Source organism: Hippoglossus stenolepis, chromosome 10 (genome assembly GCF_022539355.2).
Source record: "Hippoglossus stenolepis isolate QCI-W04-F060 chromosome 10, HSTE1.2, whole genome shotgun sequence".
NCBI classification, from domain to species: domain Eukaryota; kingdom Metazoa; phylum Chordata; class Actinopteri; order Pleuronectiformes; family Pleuronectidae; genus Hippoglossus; species Hippoglossus stenolepis.
Genome location: NC_061492.1, coordinates 9,723,711 through 9,739,388, shown reverse-complemented (window position 1 = coordinate 9,739,388; position 15,678 = coordinate 9,723,711). Strand labels below are relative to the sequence as shown.

The 15,678-nt window shown below is 40.1% G+C and overlaps 3 protein-coding genes across 5 annotated transcripts; 1 reads left to right on the top strand and 2 right to left on the bottom strand.

Moving 5' to 3' along the window:
- Positions 1 to 1,346: 1,346 nt before the first annotated feature.
- On the bottom strand, positions 1,347 to 6,371 carry pole2 (polymerase (DNA directed), epsilon 2). Its single transcript, XM_035168186.1, has 19 exons — positions 6,250 to 6,371; positions 5,410 to 5,510; positions 5,212 to 5,287; positions 4,932 to 5,009; positions 4,726 to 4,819; positions 4,568 to 4,642; positions 4,394 to 4,477; positions 4,190 to 4,246; positions 4,036 to 4,084; positions 3,846 to 3,918; positions 3,303 to 3,475; positions 3,129 to 3,218; positions 2,979 to 3,033; positions 2,833 to 2,892; positions 2,657 to 2,734; positions 2,358 to 2,466; positions 1,851 to 2,027; positions 1,627 to 1,694; positions 1,347 to 1,530 (listed from the first exon to the last, which is right to left on the bottom strand). The coding sequence occupies exons 1-19, from the start codon at positions 6,318 to 6,320 to the stop codon at positions 1,512 to 1,514; spliced, it is 1,587 nt and encodes a 528-aa protein (XP_035024077.1). The 5' UTR covers positions 6,321 to 6,371; the 3' UTR covers positions 1,347 to 1,511.
- Positions 6,372 to 8,192: 1,821 nt separating this feature from the next.
- On the top strand, positions 8,193 to 12,504 carry LOC118116842 (kelch domain-containing protein 1). 3 transcript variants are annotated; one of them, XM_035168770.2, is made up of 14 exons: positions 8,193 to 8,332; positions 8,574 to 8,683; positions 9,192 to 9,262; positions 9,384 to 9,501; positions 9,783 to 9,895; positions 10,218 to 10,305; positions 10,405 to 10,488; positions 10,632 to 10,712; positions 10,822 to 10,880; positions 11,053 to 11,162; positions 11,246 to 11,318; positions 11,470 to 11,554; positions 11,922 to 11,974; positions 12,163 to 12,504. In XM_035168770.2, exons 2-14 carry the CDS (start codon positions 8,576 to 8,578, stop codon positions 12,305 to 12,307), a joined length of 1,188 nt encoding a protein of 395 aa, XP_035024661.1. In that variant the 5' UTR covers positions 8,193 to 8,332; positions 8,574 to 8,575; the 3' UTR covers positions 12,308 to 12,504. The 3 variants fall into 3 exon arrangements, with proteins under 3 accessions (XP_035024661.1, XP_035024662.1, XP_047197712.1); XM_035168771.2 differs by having other exon boundaries at positions 8,194 to 8,332; positions 8,500 to 8,683; XM_047341756.1 differs by having other exon boundaries at positions 8,196 to 8,683.
- Positions 12,505 to 12,585: 81 nt separating this feature from the next.
- LOC118116843 lies at positions 12,586 to 15,165 on the bottom strand. The gene is made up of 3 exons (XM_035168774.2): positions 14,226 to 15,165; positions 13,972 to 14,057; positions 12,586 to 13,524 (listed from the first exon to the last, which is right to left on the bottom strand). The coding sequence occupies exons 1-3, from the start codon at positions 14,730 to 14,732 to the stop codon at positions 13,422 to 13,424; spliced, it is 696 nt and encodes a 231-aa protein (XP_035024665.1). The 5' UTR covers positions 14,733 to 15,165; the 3' UTR covers positions 12,586 to 13,421.
- Between the last annotated feature and the right edge of the window lie 513 nt (positions 15,166 to 15,678).

Here is a 15,678-nt window from a genome sequence, read left to right as displayed (position 1 = left end):
TCAGCAAACTGATGTCATTAAGCACCTGAACAGCCTATGTGTCTATTTCCTCAGTGTCATAGCGCCACTACTGTTCGAAGTTTTAAATCCACTCTGAATCAACCGGGTGCCCTATATTAATATTAGTTCAGGGTCATACGCCACCAGTTATTTTAGTTACTTCATGGTACTTTTACTTTTAGTTACTTTTCGTTACTTTTCTACTTTTCACATTTTCAGTTTGCAGCTGACTTATTGGTTTACATTTGTCGTTACTTTGTAAGTTTCCATTTGTTTACTTTGTAACTTTACAGCTTCTATGTTACTTTGTTACTTTTAGTTACTTTTCGTATTTTCGTACTTTTAGTTACTTTCACTGTCGCCTTTCGCTCCTTCACATTTCACTTCGCACTTTTAGTTACTTTCACTTTAGTTACTTTCAGTACTTTTAGTTACTTTGTACTTTTCTAGTTACTTTTAGTTACTTTTGTACTTTTAGTTACTTTGGTACTTTTAGTTACTTTTAGTTACTTTGGTACTTTTAGTTACTTTGGTACTTTTAGTTACTTTTTAGTTACTTGGTAATTTTTAGTTACTTTATAGTCTCTTGTACTTTTAGTTACTTTTTAGTTACTTTTGTACTTTTAGTTACTTTGAATTTTTAGTTACTTTTAGTTACTTTGGTACTTTTAGTTACTTTTTAGTTACTTTTGTACTTTTAGTTACTTTTGTACTTTTAGTTACATTTAAGTTACTTTTGTACTTTTAGTTACATTTAAGTTACTTTTGTACTTTTAGTTACTTTGTACTTTTAGTTACTTTTTAGTACTTTCGTGAATTGGCAGCAATATTTCATCTATCTTACTGTTTATAATGATATAAAACCACTTATCAATTAAAAGCAACTAATTAGGGCCCGAGCACCGAACGGTGGGAGGCCCTATTGATCGCTCTCTCCACTAACCGCAACAGGCTTCAAAATGCCTGTGCTCGGGCCCGTTAGTGCTACAACGTAGCCCTACTTGTTAATAATACTTATTTCTAAAACTTTATTCTGAGTGTAATTTCCTTCCCCCAAAAAAATCCAGTCTATCTCGAGCAAGTTGTACAGTGCTGTCAAACCAAAACCTTCATGGCCGATAATGGTCATACTGTACATACGTCAAATTGTAAATATCTTTCGTTCATATTGCACAAATCTTTTTTCCAGTCTTTATTATATTTCTATAGGGTTTGCTATTTCTTTATTTATGCTCAGCTCAAACACCCCACAGCAAATTCCTAGTATGTGTACACCTTCTGATAAAATGCATTTTCAAACCTGAGCTGATTGTTGTGCAAACACAAATATGTCACAATGTTCAGTATCAAGAGTAAAATCTTTATTATTCATAACAGAACACATACATACAGACACAAGTAAAAAAAAAATCAAAGGGTTTATTACGAGTCCATTTAAACACACAGTATTATACAAAGACAATGTACAAAGACGAATGAAAACAGCAGCACTTGTAGATCCATGATTTTCTTTAGAGCCCTTGAAGTTTGCTGTAACAGATTAGTGTGCACATTAGTGAATGTTGAAAGCACAGTTATCTCTAATGAATCATGTCATATTGAAAATTTAAGGAGAACGCATCGTACCTGTCCTCAACGGTTTTGTTGGATGGGTAGTACACCTTAAATGTGAAGCCACTTTTTGGGAATGAGCCCTGTCAAAATCACAAATCGTTTACAAAACACGTAAGTGAGGCTATTCGGCTATAAGAACAAAAATATATAAATTAAACCACTACCACTTGTAAAAAACACATTCTATCAGACTCCAAAGATAAGATAAACTCATTTAAGCTACATCTGTTTCATACCGGGTTAACGCAGAGGCAGTCTGTGTTAGTGATGCTGAAGGGGTCGTATTTGTCTGCGAAGACGATGACGTCAGGGACCGGGTAGACACGCAGGGAATAGTCATACGCCCAGAAAACAGGACTGACATACAGAGGCAGAGGAGTCAGGTGACCCTGAGATAGGATGGTCTTAACAAACTGGGGAAAGAGGAAAAAGAATAACAAGAATTTACATGTTGTGTTAAGAAATCTTTGCAGCAACAACTCATTGCTCTGATAACACCTAGAGATAATTACTGACTTTTGAACACTGTGTATGAAGAGAAACAACACTTTCAACAACATAACATGTACTTTTCTGCCTGTGTGTGTGTGTGTGTGTGTGTGTGTGTGTGTGTGTGTGTGTGTGTGTGTGTGTGTGTGTGTGTGTGTGTGTGTGTGTGTGTGTGTGTGTGTGTGTGTGTACAAGACAGAAATTCCACTCAAGTAAGAACAGGTTTGTTTAGCCGTAGAGAAGCTGAAGCTCACATGGTTTGGAATGTCAAGGTTGTTGTTGGGCAACCTCACGCAGTTCCTGCACATCTTATTGACCAGGTCTTCTCTGATAATGACGATTTCCTGGCTGCAGTACTGGATCCTGACAGGAAAAACACACCATGGCAGTGAAGGTCAGTCACTGTGGTTTCTGTCACGAGTCTTGCAACACTTCTCATAACACCTTACATATCAAAGTATGTCACTTGTAAAATAATGTGTTGTCTTCAACAATTAAAACCCTGATCAGACAACATGTCCACATGTGATAAAAGTCACATATTGGTTCTCACCTGCATGGGTTAGTCGTGAACACAGAAAACGGCACCCTCTCTCTGAACTCATCTGTGATGTGGTCTGCCAAGGGAGGCCTGTGGGAAACAGACACTAGTTTATCCTCATTGATCCAAAAACAATGAACATATCTCACATCATCATGTCAAATACCAGATGTGTAGTTTGTGTTTACCTCGGCAGGATGGAGCCTGGACCAGGGTCTTCAGGACCAGGAACAAACACAAAGCGACTTCTGCAGGTTTAGGATGAATAGACTTCAGTCAAACGTATGGAAACTAGAGTAGTTAACAATAGAACAGAGTATGAATCAGATCTTACTTGCTGTGAATGCTGGGGTATGAACATATGGCGTCAGCGAGAGCTTTCAGTGACTCTAAAAAGAGAAAGATGATGACATTCTGAAATGCAGTAATTTATCCCACACAGAGATCTTAAGAAGTACAATAGGTTATGAGTGGTGAGTTTCACCTTTGAGTGATTTGATCTGTGTTTTTCCATATGGAGCAGAAGAAAAGTTCCCACAGAAAATAAAACAGGTAGGAGGCATCGCTGCATAGCCTGAAAAAACAAAGTGAAAATGAATGTGACTGCTTTCTCATGGATAACCCCTTTAAAGTTTATGACCATGGTGCAAGAGCAGACCTGAGAACATGAGGTTGAGCTTTTCCATCACTTCAACACTGTCCAGCCACACGTCAGAAGCAATTACCATCATGGCATCCTCGTTCTCCTCCTCGAGCTGCTTCAGCTTGGCAGAAGCCTTCACCGACGTGGTGGACGGGCCCCCGAAGAAGTTAATGTTGCCATAGTACGCCCTGGACATGAGGCAAGGGTCGTGTTGTGAGGGAACAAGCTCATGTATCAATGCAGGAGTCACCTTAAGATACTGAACAACCCAACTAAATACTAAACTTAAACCTGAAATACAAATAATGTATTTAATGAAATCAGCATCCTGTTACTAAAGACAGTCTCCATACTCAGCTATTGAAAGAGATTTAAAACAGGAACAAAATGACTTCAGTGACAATTTCACTGCAAACCAAACAACAGGAAAAGTCAAATTACTTCACAGCCTCTGACTCACCCCATTATCTAACATGAGGCTGGATCAATAACCACAGACAGCTCACTACTTCAACTTCCCATGAGTTTGCCTCAACACCTCTCTTCAAACCCACTGACCTTGTGGCTGACGACGGCTCTGTGGGCGGAAACCCAAAACCATTGACGTGGAAAACCGAGTCCTCGTACCAACCTACAGCAGAAAAGGCAAAGCTTCTGATAAGATACGTCACATGACATTTTATTTTTTAAATCTTATTGCATGTTTTGTCTATTCTCCACTTTATTAACTAGGAGTAGTTTTTCTTACCCTCTGCCAGCACAAAGCAGGATTCTGTGTACAGGCCATTATGAAACTGGTGAGAACGTCGTTAAGGAATTCATCCTTTTTAAAAGCCACGAATTATAGAGAGAATACAAATTACTTTTTGTTGACAGGCTCCCACAAACAGGTTAAAGGATATTGCTTTGGACATTTCCAGTTGCACTGTTCCACTTGGGTCCTCCAGGTAGAATTTACCCTAAAAAATATTTAAGAAACAACCTTGTTTTGGTAAATCGGACAGACGGGAATATTGAGATCTTATCAAGGAGCTAGAAAAAGTCAAAGATGTTTTTCTCTGCGTGAACTTAAACAGAAATGTATAAACTCTGCGTCTCTAACTCACCTCTTTCAGCTGTGTGATCATCCCGAGTACAATCACCTCTCCAAGTTTAGCTGTGCTACCAAGCAATGCTTCAATTGTCTTCAGCTAAAGACAAATCACAGCAAAACGATCTGTAAGTGAAATCATTTTCGCTCTAAAGTGATGATGATGATTAAAATGATGACTATCTGATACCTGAAATTTGTTTTGTCCCTCGTCAACAGCAGCTCCGATCGCAGGTGGGGTGAACAGCTCGTGCCGATGTGTGCGCTACAAAAAATACGTCTTAATAAATACAACGTACGAACTGCACAGATTGTAAACAGCAGCGAGAGCAGCCCATCAATACTGACCTGTTGTAGGATTGTGTAGCGCTCCCTGAAGAGTTCAGCTTTGTCTTTGGCCAAACCACATAGACTGGGGGTTGGATGTCTGGTCATACTGATACTGAATGGACATATAAAATAAATAAACAAGGTCTGCAGTACATGAGCAGCATGGAGAAATATTTTAGTTTCATTTTGGTGCCAAAGATAAAAGGAGCTGTCCCTTTACTCACGGTACGAATTTCTTCCGCTCCAAACTGTAAATGTATCTGGGCACATGGAAGGCTCCGATGATGTTGAAGACGTTATCTCTGGAAGACAAGGAAACACTTCATGTGCCATGTTTGTGCATGTTTTCAGATTCATTTTAAAATGTCTAGCGGATATTAGTGCATACTACTTCTATTTTGTAATTGACAACATACTGTAACTTGCGTCAGGATAACATTATTACGAATATAGAAATGAAATAATATACCACATGAAACATGAATTGGTTGTTGCCGCACTTACATGCTTTCATCACAAGACTGAGTGCAGTCCTGTACGGCAATTTCCATCACAGGCAGCTCTATCATACTAGAGGACACTGTTGGGAAACACACACTGCCGTCACAACATGAACACTGCGGTTAAAACACATGATCACCAATTGTGCATTAAACACACTGCGATCTGTAGTTGCCGACTGTATTACTGTACTTTACATACATGGCTGCTTCTCCACCGAATCCAGGACCCTTTCAATGACATCATCCAGCTCAGCAGGATCGACGGACTCCAGCGCCTCTACGAAGTATTTGCTGGCGTCACTGGTGCAAGAAAACATGGAAATATTGTTATCATTTCTTTTTTTTTTACTAATACTATAAAACCACAAACTATAACAACACTTAAAGAAAATGTGTGTGTGTGTGTTAGCTTCTGTACTTAACTTAACTTGTAAACAACAATAGACATGTATTGAAATGGGTTTACAGGAGATACAGTTTTAGCTAAAGTTAAAATGCTGAACCATTAAATTGATGAGGACACAACACTGCTTATAATGCAGTTATAGAATATTCATCATTCTGCTGAGGGCCATTCTGCAGATTTAAATTCTGATGTTCATATCTTTATCTGTATTTACTCACATTCAGCACTGGGACACTGTTAGTTTTGTTTTAAGAAAATAAGTGAATCAACATGTTCCACCATTGAAAGGAGCTGACGTTGAAGTGAAAATGCTGAAACCAGCTGAAGTGCTGGTTGAGGTGAAATTGATGGGAGCTACTTTAAAGATAAGGGGATGAAACGAGTGTAATTATGAACACAGAGCACTTCAGTTCACAGGTAAAGTGTAAAGTCCTCGTCTTCACAACATAAGTTCATTAAAACCTGCCGCTGTTATTGTTTATTTCCTGTTTCCACTCATACAAAACAAAGCAGAACGTATCGATCCACGTTCTCCCAGCTGACAGATGTACCGGGAGCTCAACGCGTCGAGCAGCAGCAGCTTTAACTTTCAAACTTTTAAAACAACGTTTAAAACATAACAACAATACATACGGTCGCAGCATGAGTCCCCGCATCTTGAAGCCAGCGGACACTTTGGTCTTTATTTTGCGAGCAACATCCATTTTTGTTTTCTGTCTCTCTGTCCGACTCAAGCTTTGGCGCTAAATGGCTACTTCCGCATGTATTTCATCACTTCCGCTGAAGACTCGCGGAAAAACAGCGAAAATGAAAACAGTTTTTTTTTTTTTCTTTTTAGCAATGATTACTGTAATAATAATAACATAACAATAATAATAATCATGATCCAATTTACAAGCATAATACATAGCACTTTTAAAGTAAAATAAAATGAAATAGAATGTGGTAAAGTTATAAAAGATGTACTGTATTTCTGTAAAATCGTGTAAAAGCTCACATAAATACAGAATGATGAGAAAACAAGTATCAGTATTCTATTTATAAAATAATAATATTAAATAGAATCTATAAATGAATGAATCACCATCAAATTGTAAAAAAATCATATTGTAATAATTGTAATATCTGATATATTAAGTGTAAGAATTTGTACCAGTAAAGTATAATAATAAATAAATTATATGATAAACAGATATTTTGTCTCAGTTTTTTAGATGAGTTCTTTGTCAACATTTAGCTTTTGGACCTTTACTTTTCCACTTGCATTTTGTTCATGAAGTTTATTTTACCTAATAAATGTATTCTATTACATTTACCACAAACTAACCCACAAACAGATCCAAGGATTTCATTCTGCCATACTTGTTGGTTTGTGGATCTGTGGTTTAAACTAATGTGAATAATCTGCTTTATGCACTGAATTTACTGGGAAGTTTTAAAGAACATGATACCTAGTCTGCAGTAACTTAATGGTCAGGGGTCCTTGAAGGGACAACAGGGTTTTTATTGACCCTGGGTCATCTGACAGGTTCATCCAGTCCTGCAGGTCCCTGTTTGCTCCTGTGTGTTTCTTGTTGTTCTCAGTTGTAGACTACTGTTTAGACAATGCTCTCTTGAATTGGAACAATAAGCATCATACATTTAATGCCGTACATTTTAACCAGTGTTTTACACGATTTCTTATCTGACACAGAAAGAACTGATAAGTATGTATTTATGAAGTGAATTTTTTTTGTTTATGTATTTTATTTATATTTTAGGACAAAGCTTGACACACAGTCTACATCTATAAATCAAGACAAAAATAAAAAGTATGAACTGAATTAAATATATAATATATAATTTACACTGTTACACCATTAGGTTCTACCTCCTCGTGTATGTGAAGCCCATGATAAACTCGAAACACCTTTCAAACCATGAAGTACAGTACAACACCACCTTTAACTATGACCTTAATAATAAACATTTACACAATTAAACCTGGTTTATAAAGACGATGTAATGTCAGGGCAGGATTAGTTTGCATTAGATTGTACTGGGATACCTAATACAGTGGTCACTGAGTATAATTACATGATAATGAGCAATATTTTAAAAGGACACATTCCATTTTGTCTGAAGAGCATGCACCCAAACTAAAAAGATTACTTCCTCAACCCTTCTGATTTCAGCCATAACCCTGTTCTGATTTGAAAGGTAAGTTAAAGTCTTACAGCCAAAAAAGCCATAATAAATAAAAGAGGTACCAAACCAAAAGGAAACCCATGTATAAGGTGACTATTTTTAAATGAGGGAAATAGGCTCTGTAGTTTGACCATTTGGGTGAACACCACGTGATCGGAACCAAACAGTCCAGTCATGTACAGATCTGAAAATGTTTTGACCACTTCCCACAGACAGGTGGTGTGTTAAAAAAATGTAAACATATCGGATTTGTCATGGTTGTATAGTATATTTGATCTAATTGTATTCCTCTATTTAGACTCATCATATTTAATTTAGCTATTAAACACACCATTCAGTGGGCTGGTGGTAATGGGTTTATTTTATCTTGAAACACCGAGAACCGGAAGTGTATTCTAGGGTCCCTTTAGCAGCTTCACGTCAGGAGGAGCGACGTCCTCCTGCCGTTTTTACGTCAAATGGACAATTTAGTTTTGGATTTCACAACAGAGGAAGAAGCTCGGAGCGACTGGACATCGTCCTGCAGCCTGTGAGTGTGTTTCACTTTGTTTTACGTGATCATCTGTGTAAAGATGTTTCTGTGTCTGAACCTCAGCGCAACGTCACATTACGAACACAGGCTGCAAAACATGTAACAGCAACACTAACCCCCCCACACAACAACAACAACAACAACATGCACGTTTGATTTCACAGGTGAGACGTTTAGTTTCGTCTGTTTCATCTCAGCCTCGAGGACACGTCTCCGTCTTTTCTTTTTCTTTTAACAGTCATGGATCCGGAGTTCGAGACCCACCGGTCGGAGCTGGTGGCCCGAGAGAGGAGCGGACACACGGCGGTGGTGGAGGACAACCTGCTGTATGTGTGGGGGGGCTACGTGGTGAGAAAAACAGACAGACACAGAAGCACACAGACAAACAAACAAAACAGTCAGATAAACAAACACACAGGTTCTTTGATGTTTGTTTGTTTGTTTGTTTGTCTGTGTGTGCTCAAGGATATTTTCTGATCAGTGTTAACAAAAAACAAACTTAAACACCCCTAACCCTAAACCTCAAGTTGTGTAATAAACTAGTCCCAAAGCAAAGTGCTATTACAAGCACTGATCACACAGGACATCTCATACAAAGCCACACTTCAAAACATTTAATACATATTAATTAGCCGGTGCTATATGATTAGTGTGAGCGTGGGGGATATCCAAGTCAGTAAGACGGTACAACCAGCTCTGCTCCCAGTAGACCTACATGCTCCCATCATGGACTACATGTTATTTCATCTTATATCAAAGATTCACGTTAATAACATTGCAATGAAAGACTTGAGACATAATCCTGCTGTAAGTACATCCATATTTCACTGTAATAGACACATTTCTTTCTCTACAGTCAATTGCTAATGATGAAGTTTTCCTACCCAGCGATGAAATCTGGGTGTATGACTTACAACAAGGTGTCTGGTAAGAAAAAGCATCACCATCAGAGCGTTCTGCTGTCGCCTCTATTGTTGGAAACTGTGTGACGGCATGTGTGAATCTGAGTCGTCGTGTATCTTATATATTTTTTGTCTTGTTTTTGAAGGAGAGTGTTTCACATGACAGGCGACGTGCCTCCCTCCATGTCTGGGAGCTGCGGCTGCTCCCTCAATGGACACATGTACATATTTGGAGGGTGTGACGACAACAGACAGACCAATGAGGTGAGGCTGGTAACTGGTGCTCTGCCCGACTCACCTCGATTTTGATGAACATGTTTTTAAATATGTATTTATTTGTGGTTAATGAATGAATATTGCAATTTGTTTACACTAAGGTATGTGTCAGTAGCTTTTTCTCTAAAGTTGTTGTCAACATTTTAAAGCATATTTAAAGTTTAGCCTCTAACTTGTTCTGTCCTCCAAAATAAATTGCAAAAACAGAAACAGATGTATATAAACGCTGCTGTCTCCCAGAGGTCACGGCTGTGTTTGCCTCCCAACAGCTCTACTGTGTCAACCTGACAGACGGTAAATACAGGTGGAGGAAGATGGTCCACGAGACGGGCTCCGCTCCGTCACCTCGAGACAAATTCTCCTGCTGGGTTTATAAAGGACGGTAAGCAGAGCGAGGACGTCAACTTCAACAGATCGGTGATTCCAGTACTGTTGGAAAATAGCACTGTAAAGTTCATCAGCTAATGCTTAAATCCAATAATTGGTAACGTGTCTAATACCTCACAGATTGGAAACAGTTTGATACATGTCAGTTTTAGGGAGCTCAGTATTAATTCATGTCTTTTCTTTTTCAATATTTTGTTCCCCCATATTTTTCTATTTTCAAGTAATTTCAAAATAATAAAGTTGTGTATTTCTATTTGTGTATTTGTTATGGTTATTCCACTTTAAATTCTGATTATCTTTCTTTCATCATAATCCAGGTTAATCTACTTTGGAGGATATGGTCACAAACTCCTGACTGATGTCGACAGCAGGAACAGAAGCTTCATTGTAGATGAAGCAGCTTGGGTAACATTTTGGTTTTATTGGCCTCGATAAGAAAATGGTACAAATCAAATTGTTCTCCCTCGTATCACGTAGCTCTCTTGTTGTTGTTGTTGTTGTCAGGTGGAGGACGTCTTCTGGGGATGGAACAATGAGGTTCATATATTTGACCCCAGGCAAGAGGGTTGGAGTGAACCACAAACCCATGTAAGTCAGTCACATGCTTGTATGCAATGATTTGGTTTCGCAACATTTATGTACGACACAGAGGAGTAAGCAGTATTTTATATAAAAATAAAAATGAAATGAAATACGCTACAGGATTTCTAATGACAGCTTGTGTGTGGCAGGGCCGTGCTCCCGCCCCCAGGGCTGCCCACGCCTGCGCCACCGCTGGTCACAGAGGATACGTGTGTGGAGGCAGAGTCATGGTGAGATCTCTACATGCTACTGACTTCTTCTCTCTTATCTGCATTCAGTTATTGATACACACAAAACGTCAAAGTCTGCCATTTGTAACTGTACTTTGTTTAAATACAGGAAACCAGAACAACTGACATTCACTGTCTGGACTTTGAATCATGGACCTGGTCAGAAATGTGAGTGTGTAGTGTAACCAAGGAAACTATTAAATCATGAGACATTTCCATCCCGTACTGGCTTATTTATTATTATTTATTTTCTCATTCTAACTTGTTTTTAAATGTATGGTGTGTATTATGTTTTTGCCAAGTTTTTCCTTGACAACATCGTGTAAAACATGTTTTCCAGACATCCGGTGTCCAATGCTCCGGTGGGCAGGTCGTGGCACACACTCACAGCGGTATCAGACAGCACCTTGTTCCTGTTCGGGGGTCTCAGCTTGGACTGCAAACCAATGAGTAAGAAAATGCACCTGTTTGTTTTTTTATGTTTATTGCCTCTCTTCCGTTGTTTAAAAAAAAAAACCACTTTCCTCCATCAGGTGACGGGTGGCTGCTTGATGTTGAAACCAAAACATGGAGAGAAGTCGAACATCCCTATAAGGATAAGCCAAGGTAGCAACACTTCAGTACTTTGTTGTCACGGTGCATTTATGAATGTGCTGTCTGGTTTATTTATCGCTTGTTGACAGATGGTAAGATGGTCTTTTTGTAAGAATATGAGCAGATTTTAAGTTTGTGTCTTTTCCGTTTTCTCCGACTCCAGGTTGTGGCACACAGCGTGTCCAGGGAAAGACTCTGACGTCATTGTGTTTGGTGGAAGTTGTGACTACATCCTCCTTGTTGATACTGTGAGTATCACTGAGAGAAAAACAACACAACCTTAAAAAAACAGATGGGAAAAAATTTCGAAATTTTTCACACTTTTGGAAAAATCGTCCCGAGAAATTAAGTTGCTGTTTTCTCAACAAAAACAAATATCGAAAGCCTTTCTGACTTCACATGAGCACAGGCACAAAACTATGTTAAGAGACAATTAAACGTTTTTGATGCACATTTTATGCAGGTTGTATTCTTTACCATTCAAATCAACAATATCAAAAATAAATCAATACTCAAAAACCCTGTAAATTAAAAAAAAAAGTATCTCCCTTTAACAAACTGTGTTCACTATTCATTGTCTCAAATCAAACCTTATTACGTTATATTTCGCTTCAGGGTCACTGCAATGATGCACTCGTTTTCCAGATGCAGCCGTATCCTCTATTCAGGTAATTTTTTTTCTGTATTTTTTCTTTCATGAAAAAGACAATTTTACTTTTAACGATGTTATAGTTGCACCTGTACTTCTCCTGCTCTGGCAAAAAGCTAAAAATAGCTGGCTCTTTATTTATAGCTCATGTTATAAATAATCCAATGATGTAATAATGACGTCTGTTTTTTTTAAATCTTTTGACAGGATCTGTGAGGATTTCATTGCAAAGAACGTGAAGAGCCATGAGATACTCAGAAACCAGTTTCCACTCCTGCCTCCTAAACTCCTGGCAGCAGTAAAGAAGAGGATGTCGTTCTACAGGACTTCAAAGAAGCAAAAACTGACCTAAACGACCAACATTCACCTAAATGCCAACAACAATGCAATATCGTTACAATTTTTATTTATGAATGGTTCTCCCCTTCAGTGAGAATATCTATCTCACACTGCAGGGTAGTAGTTTAAAATATTTTATAGTGTTATATGTTATTGTTTATTGTGTTCATGTGATGACTGTGATGATCAAATAACACAGTGGGAAGTTTGGTTTTGCCTGATGTGCATTTTTGGAAAGGACACACACACACACACGGACGCACACACAGACACAGTTTCTCTCCACCACGATCACATGATCTAGTCCATTTTTAATTGCAATATAAACCAAAAAATTACAAAATCCTCCTGTTTGAAATGTACTTTTCCTCGAACAGTGACAAGTTTTGTTGATGAAGAATTTACAGAATCTTTCATGCATGTCAGCTACTCGGTTCCACCACTAGGCGGCAGCAGGCCCTTATGCTTGAATGTGTCAACCTGGGTCTGACTCAAAGTCTCTGTGTTGCCACACATTCCTTCTTCTCCAGGGTGGAGAAAAGCAAGAACTGTGGTCAGGAAGGAAACCTTAAATAAACGATGTCAGCTCATACCTCTGCACGGTTGCTGCCACTCATGAGAACATATAACCTTATGATGTGCTGCTGGTGGAAAATGTTATCTTTGCATATATAACGCCCTTAAGAATGTGCCGAAATGTGCAGAAAGTGCAGCTCCGGCTATTAGAGAAATGTCTGCGTTCACTCCTTCACCTATTAACAGACAAGTTAAAGTAAGGTTAAGTAATAAGGTGCATGCTCTGTGGGAGGTCGGCAGGACTGAGAGGGTGAAACCTCACCACTGCAGACAACAAACCAAGCAGGCCTCTGTCAGTCCACAGCTCTGGTGTCTGAGAGGAAAAACCTCCTGCCATCTGCTCAGGCTGCTGCTGTATTAACTCTGGAATTACACTGTCTCTTGTTGTTAAGTAAGACTTAAGACCCTGCATGAATACAGTGAAGTGTAGCCTTCCCCGTGTCGCAGGGAGTTTGTCTGAATCAACCCTGGTCCCCTCTCTCAAACTGTTGTATCCCATATAAAGACATAATCCCAGGGACAGTAGCTCATCAGCTGGGGGGGAGGGGGGGTCAACTAAACTCTCGCTCAATAGTGTCCATCAGCTTCTCTTCAGATCCATCGTACAGGATGACTGGCATGGTGAGAGAAGAGCTGTGGCAGCTGCCAAAAGTCCTGGGGAGAGTTTGGAAGCATGTCAACAGGATGCCGAATAAGGATAGGGAATCTAAATGACATATTTGTTATCTTTCAAACCAGATATGGCCTCATTTATTGAGTTAAACAACATTTAAACAATCAAATGAAGATTCCCCACTGGATATGGTAAGAAAGGCATCGTGGAGAAAAGGCCTGTGGTATGAAATACATGTTTTTGTGGTCAAGGCTTTATAAATTTCATATTTCACAGTCGTGCTTCCAGTTTTCACACCCAGCTCCAACACAGCAACGCTCTTGCTTGTTTCTGTCCTGTTTGCAGACATCTGACTAATCTGATCTGCACTGACAACAAAGACTTGGTATTTGGATCCCTCTGAGTTAAACTCGATCTGGGCCCTGCTCGGTTTTTACAACTCCACTGAGCTCCATCATTTAATTATTGATCAGAGTTTTTCTACTTACGATTGTTTTTCTGATGTGGGCACAGAGTCCAGCGGAGACCCTCTTTTCAAAAAGCCCCGTGAGGAGGAAGAGGAGGAGGAAGAGGACTGACATAAACCAGAGACAGAAAGAAAACAACCTGATCGTTTATCCAGGAACGTTGTTCATTTAAAATTTAAAATTCAAAAACAGACAAACTGGGATTAAAATCTTAGAAGTTGTGCGTATTCCAATAATAAACACAATCAAAATACTAGAAAAATAAAAGTCCTTACATTGTGCTGACTGGTGCACACTGTGGGTTTTTTTAAGTGTGTGAAGGCATCATTGCTCCTCTTGTTTACATCTTCAGATCCTCCGCGGGGGACACGTGGCTCCTCGGCTCCTCCAGACGCGCTGAGCCGAGGAGCCGCGCTCACTTCGTCCTCCGTGTCCTCCCGGCCGAGGTGGCACAGTCCGTACGTTTTGGATTTCATAAAAGTCTTCTTGGGAGGTTGTTTCTTCGCCGTGATCCTCTCTCGCTCCTCATAGTCCGCGAGGACCGTGTCCAGCTCTGCATCGATGTCCTCGTCCTCCCCGGAGAAGTCGGAGTCGGGCCCCTGGCTGTGGCAGTCCGGTTGCGCACGGTTGCGCGCGTTGCGTAAAACCGCGTGGATCTTCAGGGGCTTGAATATGCGGCTGTCCTGTTTGGGTGACGGGACCCCGGCGGTTGTTTTGGTCACGTTCACCTCGCTGATACACGCAGGAGCGACTTTCTTCCCTCGGCTCGGACCGCTGCCCATGTTCAGTGTGTCTGGCTGCTCCCAAAATCTAAAGTGCCATTTCCAAATCCCCCTTCAGGCACAGCGAGAAGCTGCCAGAGTTGAATATTAACCAACAATAACTTGATCCTTGGCTGTGTTTAAGGTCAGTTCTCAATTAGTGAGACAGATCTTTGGCTAGAAATCAGCTCTAAAGGCCAATTTCCCTAAACTCCTCTTCTCCTCATCTGCAGAACTGAGCTCTGGTGACATTATTCCAATGCTCTGACTGGCTGTAAACTTTGGAGTAACTCAACATCAGGATGAGAAGCGGTGAATCAGTTACATAACACCAGTTTGGCTCAGGACCTCAGGGAGAAAACTCCGCCTTCATATAGTGGGAAACACTCACCCTTTATGTTTCCATTATTTCTACTGAACAAAAGCAACTTTCTCTGTCGAAGCGGGACTGTTGAGTCTCTCATGTGAGTTTTAATGATTTCTGTTTGAAGAAAAGAAAACTGAAACAAGATCCGTAGTCATTCCCTGGCCTGACAAAGAGGTTACATAAGGATTGAGACAGTATGAGGATGAAAAGGCTAATAGGGGCAGTTAGTTTGATTTATCAGCAACAATCACCAGCCTTTTGCCCGTCTGTGCACAGCTAACACGTTTTATTGTGCCAAGAGAGGTCAAGAGTGAGTGAGTTCCTGTCCGCCCGCCCGGGGCCCGAGAGGCCCCCAGCTCACCAGCCCCTCCGGTGACTGATTAAGACTGAAGCACTGAGTCACAAGACAGAGGGGGCATTCCTTTCCAACAGCCCGGGCTTCCCAGAGATTCCTCAATAAGCTTTTGTCTGGTCCACTTGCACGTACAAAAGACGGAGCAGGGGCATCTCCCTGCCAGAGCTGTCCCAACAAGAAACCCCAGAGTCCAACCCGAGCAAAGACCTTGTTTGCCATCGTTCATTAAGCAGGTCCTTCGCCCC

Bases quoted from the DNA above. Each gene is read 5' to 3' on its own strand.
- pole2 (XM_035168186.1), bottom strand. From the start codon at position 6,320: ATGGATGTTGCTCGCAAAATAAAGACCAAAGTGTCCGCTGGCTTCAAG. The intron at 5,288-5,409 runs GTATGTAAAGTA...GTTTCCCAACAG, and splicing joins TTCGGTGGAGAAGCAGCCAT to TGTCCTCTAGTATGATAGAG. The intron at 1,695-1,850 runs GTATGAAACAGA...TGATTTTGACAG, and splicing joins ACTGCCTCTGCGTTAACCCG to GGCTCATTCCCAAAAAGTGG.
- LOC118116842 (XM_035168770.2), top strand. From the start codon at position 8,576: ATGGATCCGGAGTTCGAGACCCACCGGTCGGAGCTGGTGGCCCGAGAG. The intron at 11,555-11,921 runs GTGAGTATCACT...ATTTCGCTTCAG, and splicing joins ACATCCTCCTTGTTGATACT to GGTCACTGCAATGATGCACT. The intron at 11,975-12,162 runs GTAATTTTTTTT...ATCTTTTGACAG, and splicing joins CAGCCGTATCCTCTATTCAG to GATCTGTGAGGATTTCATTG.
- LOC118116843 (XM_035168774.2), bottom strand. From the start codon at position 14,732: ATGGGCAGCGGTCCGAGCCGAGGGAAGAAAGTCGCTCCTGCGTGTATC. The intron at 14,058-14,225 runs GTAAGGACTTTT...GGTTTATGTCAG, and splicing joins TGTGCACCAGTCAGCACAAT to TCCTCTTCCTCCTCCTCTTC. The intron at 13,525-13,971 runs GTAAGTAGAAAA...AACTCTCCCCAG, and splicing joins CCCACATCAGAAAAACAATC to GACTTTTGGCAGCTGCCACA.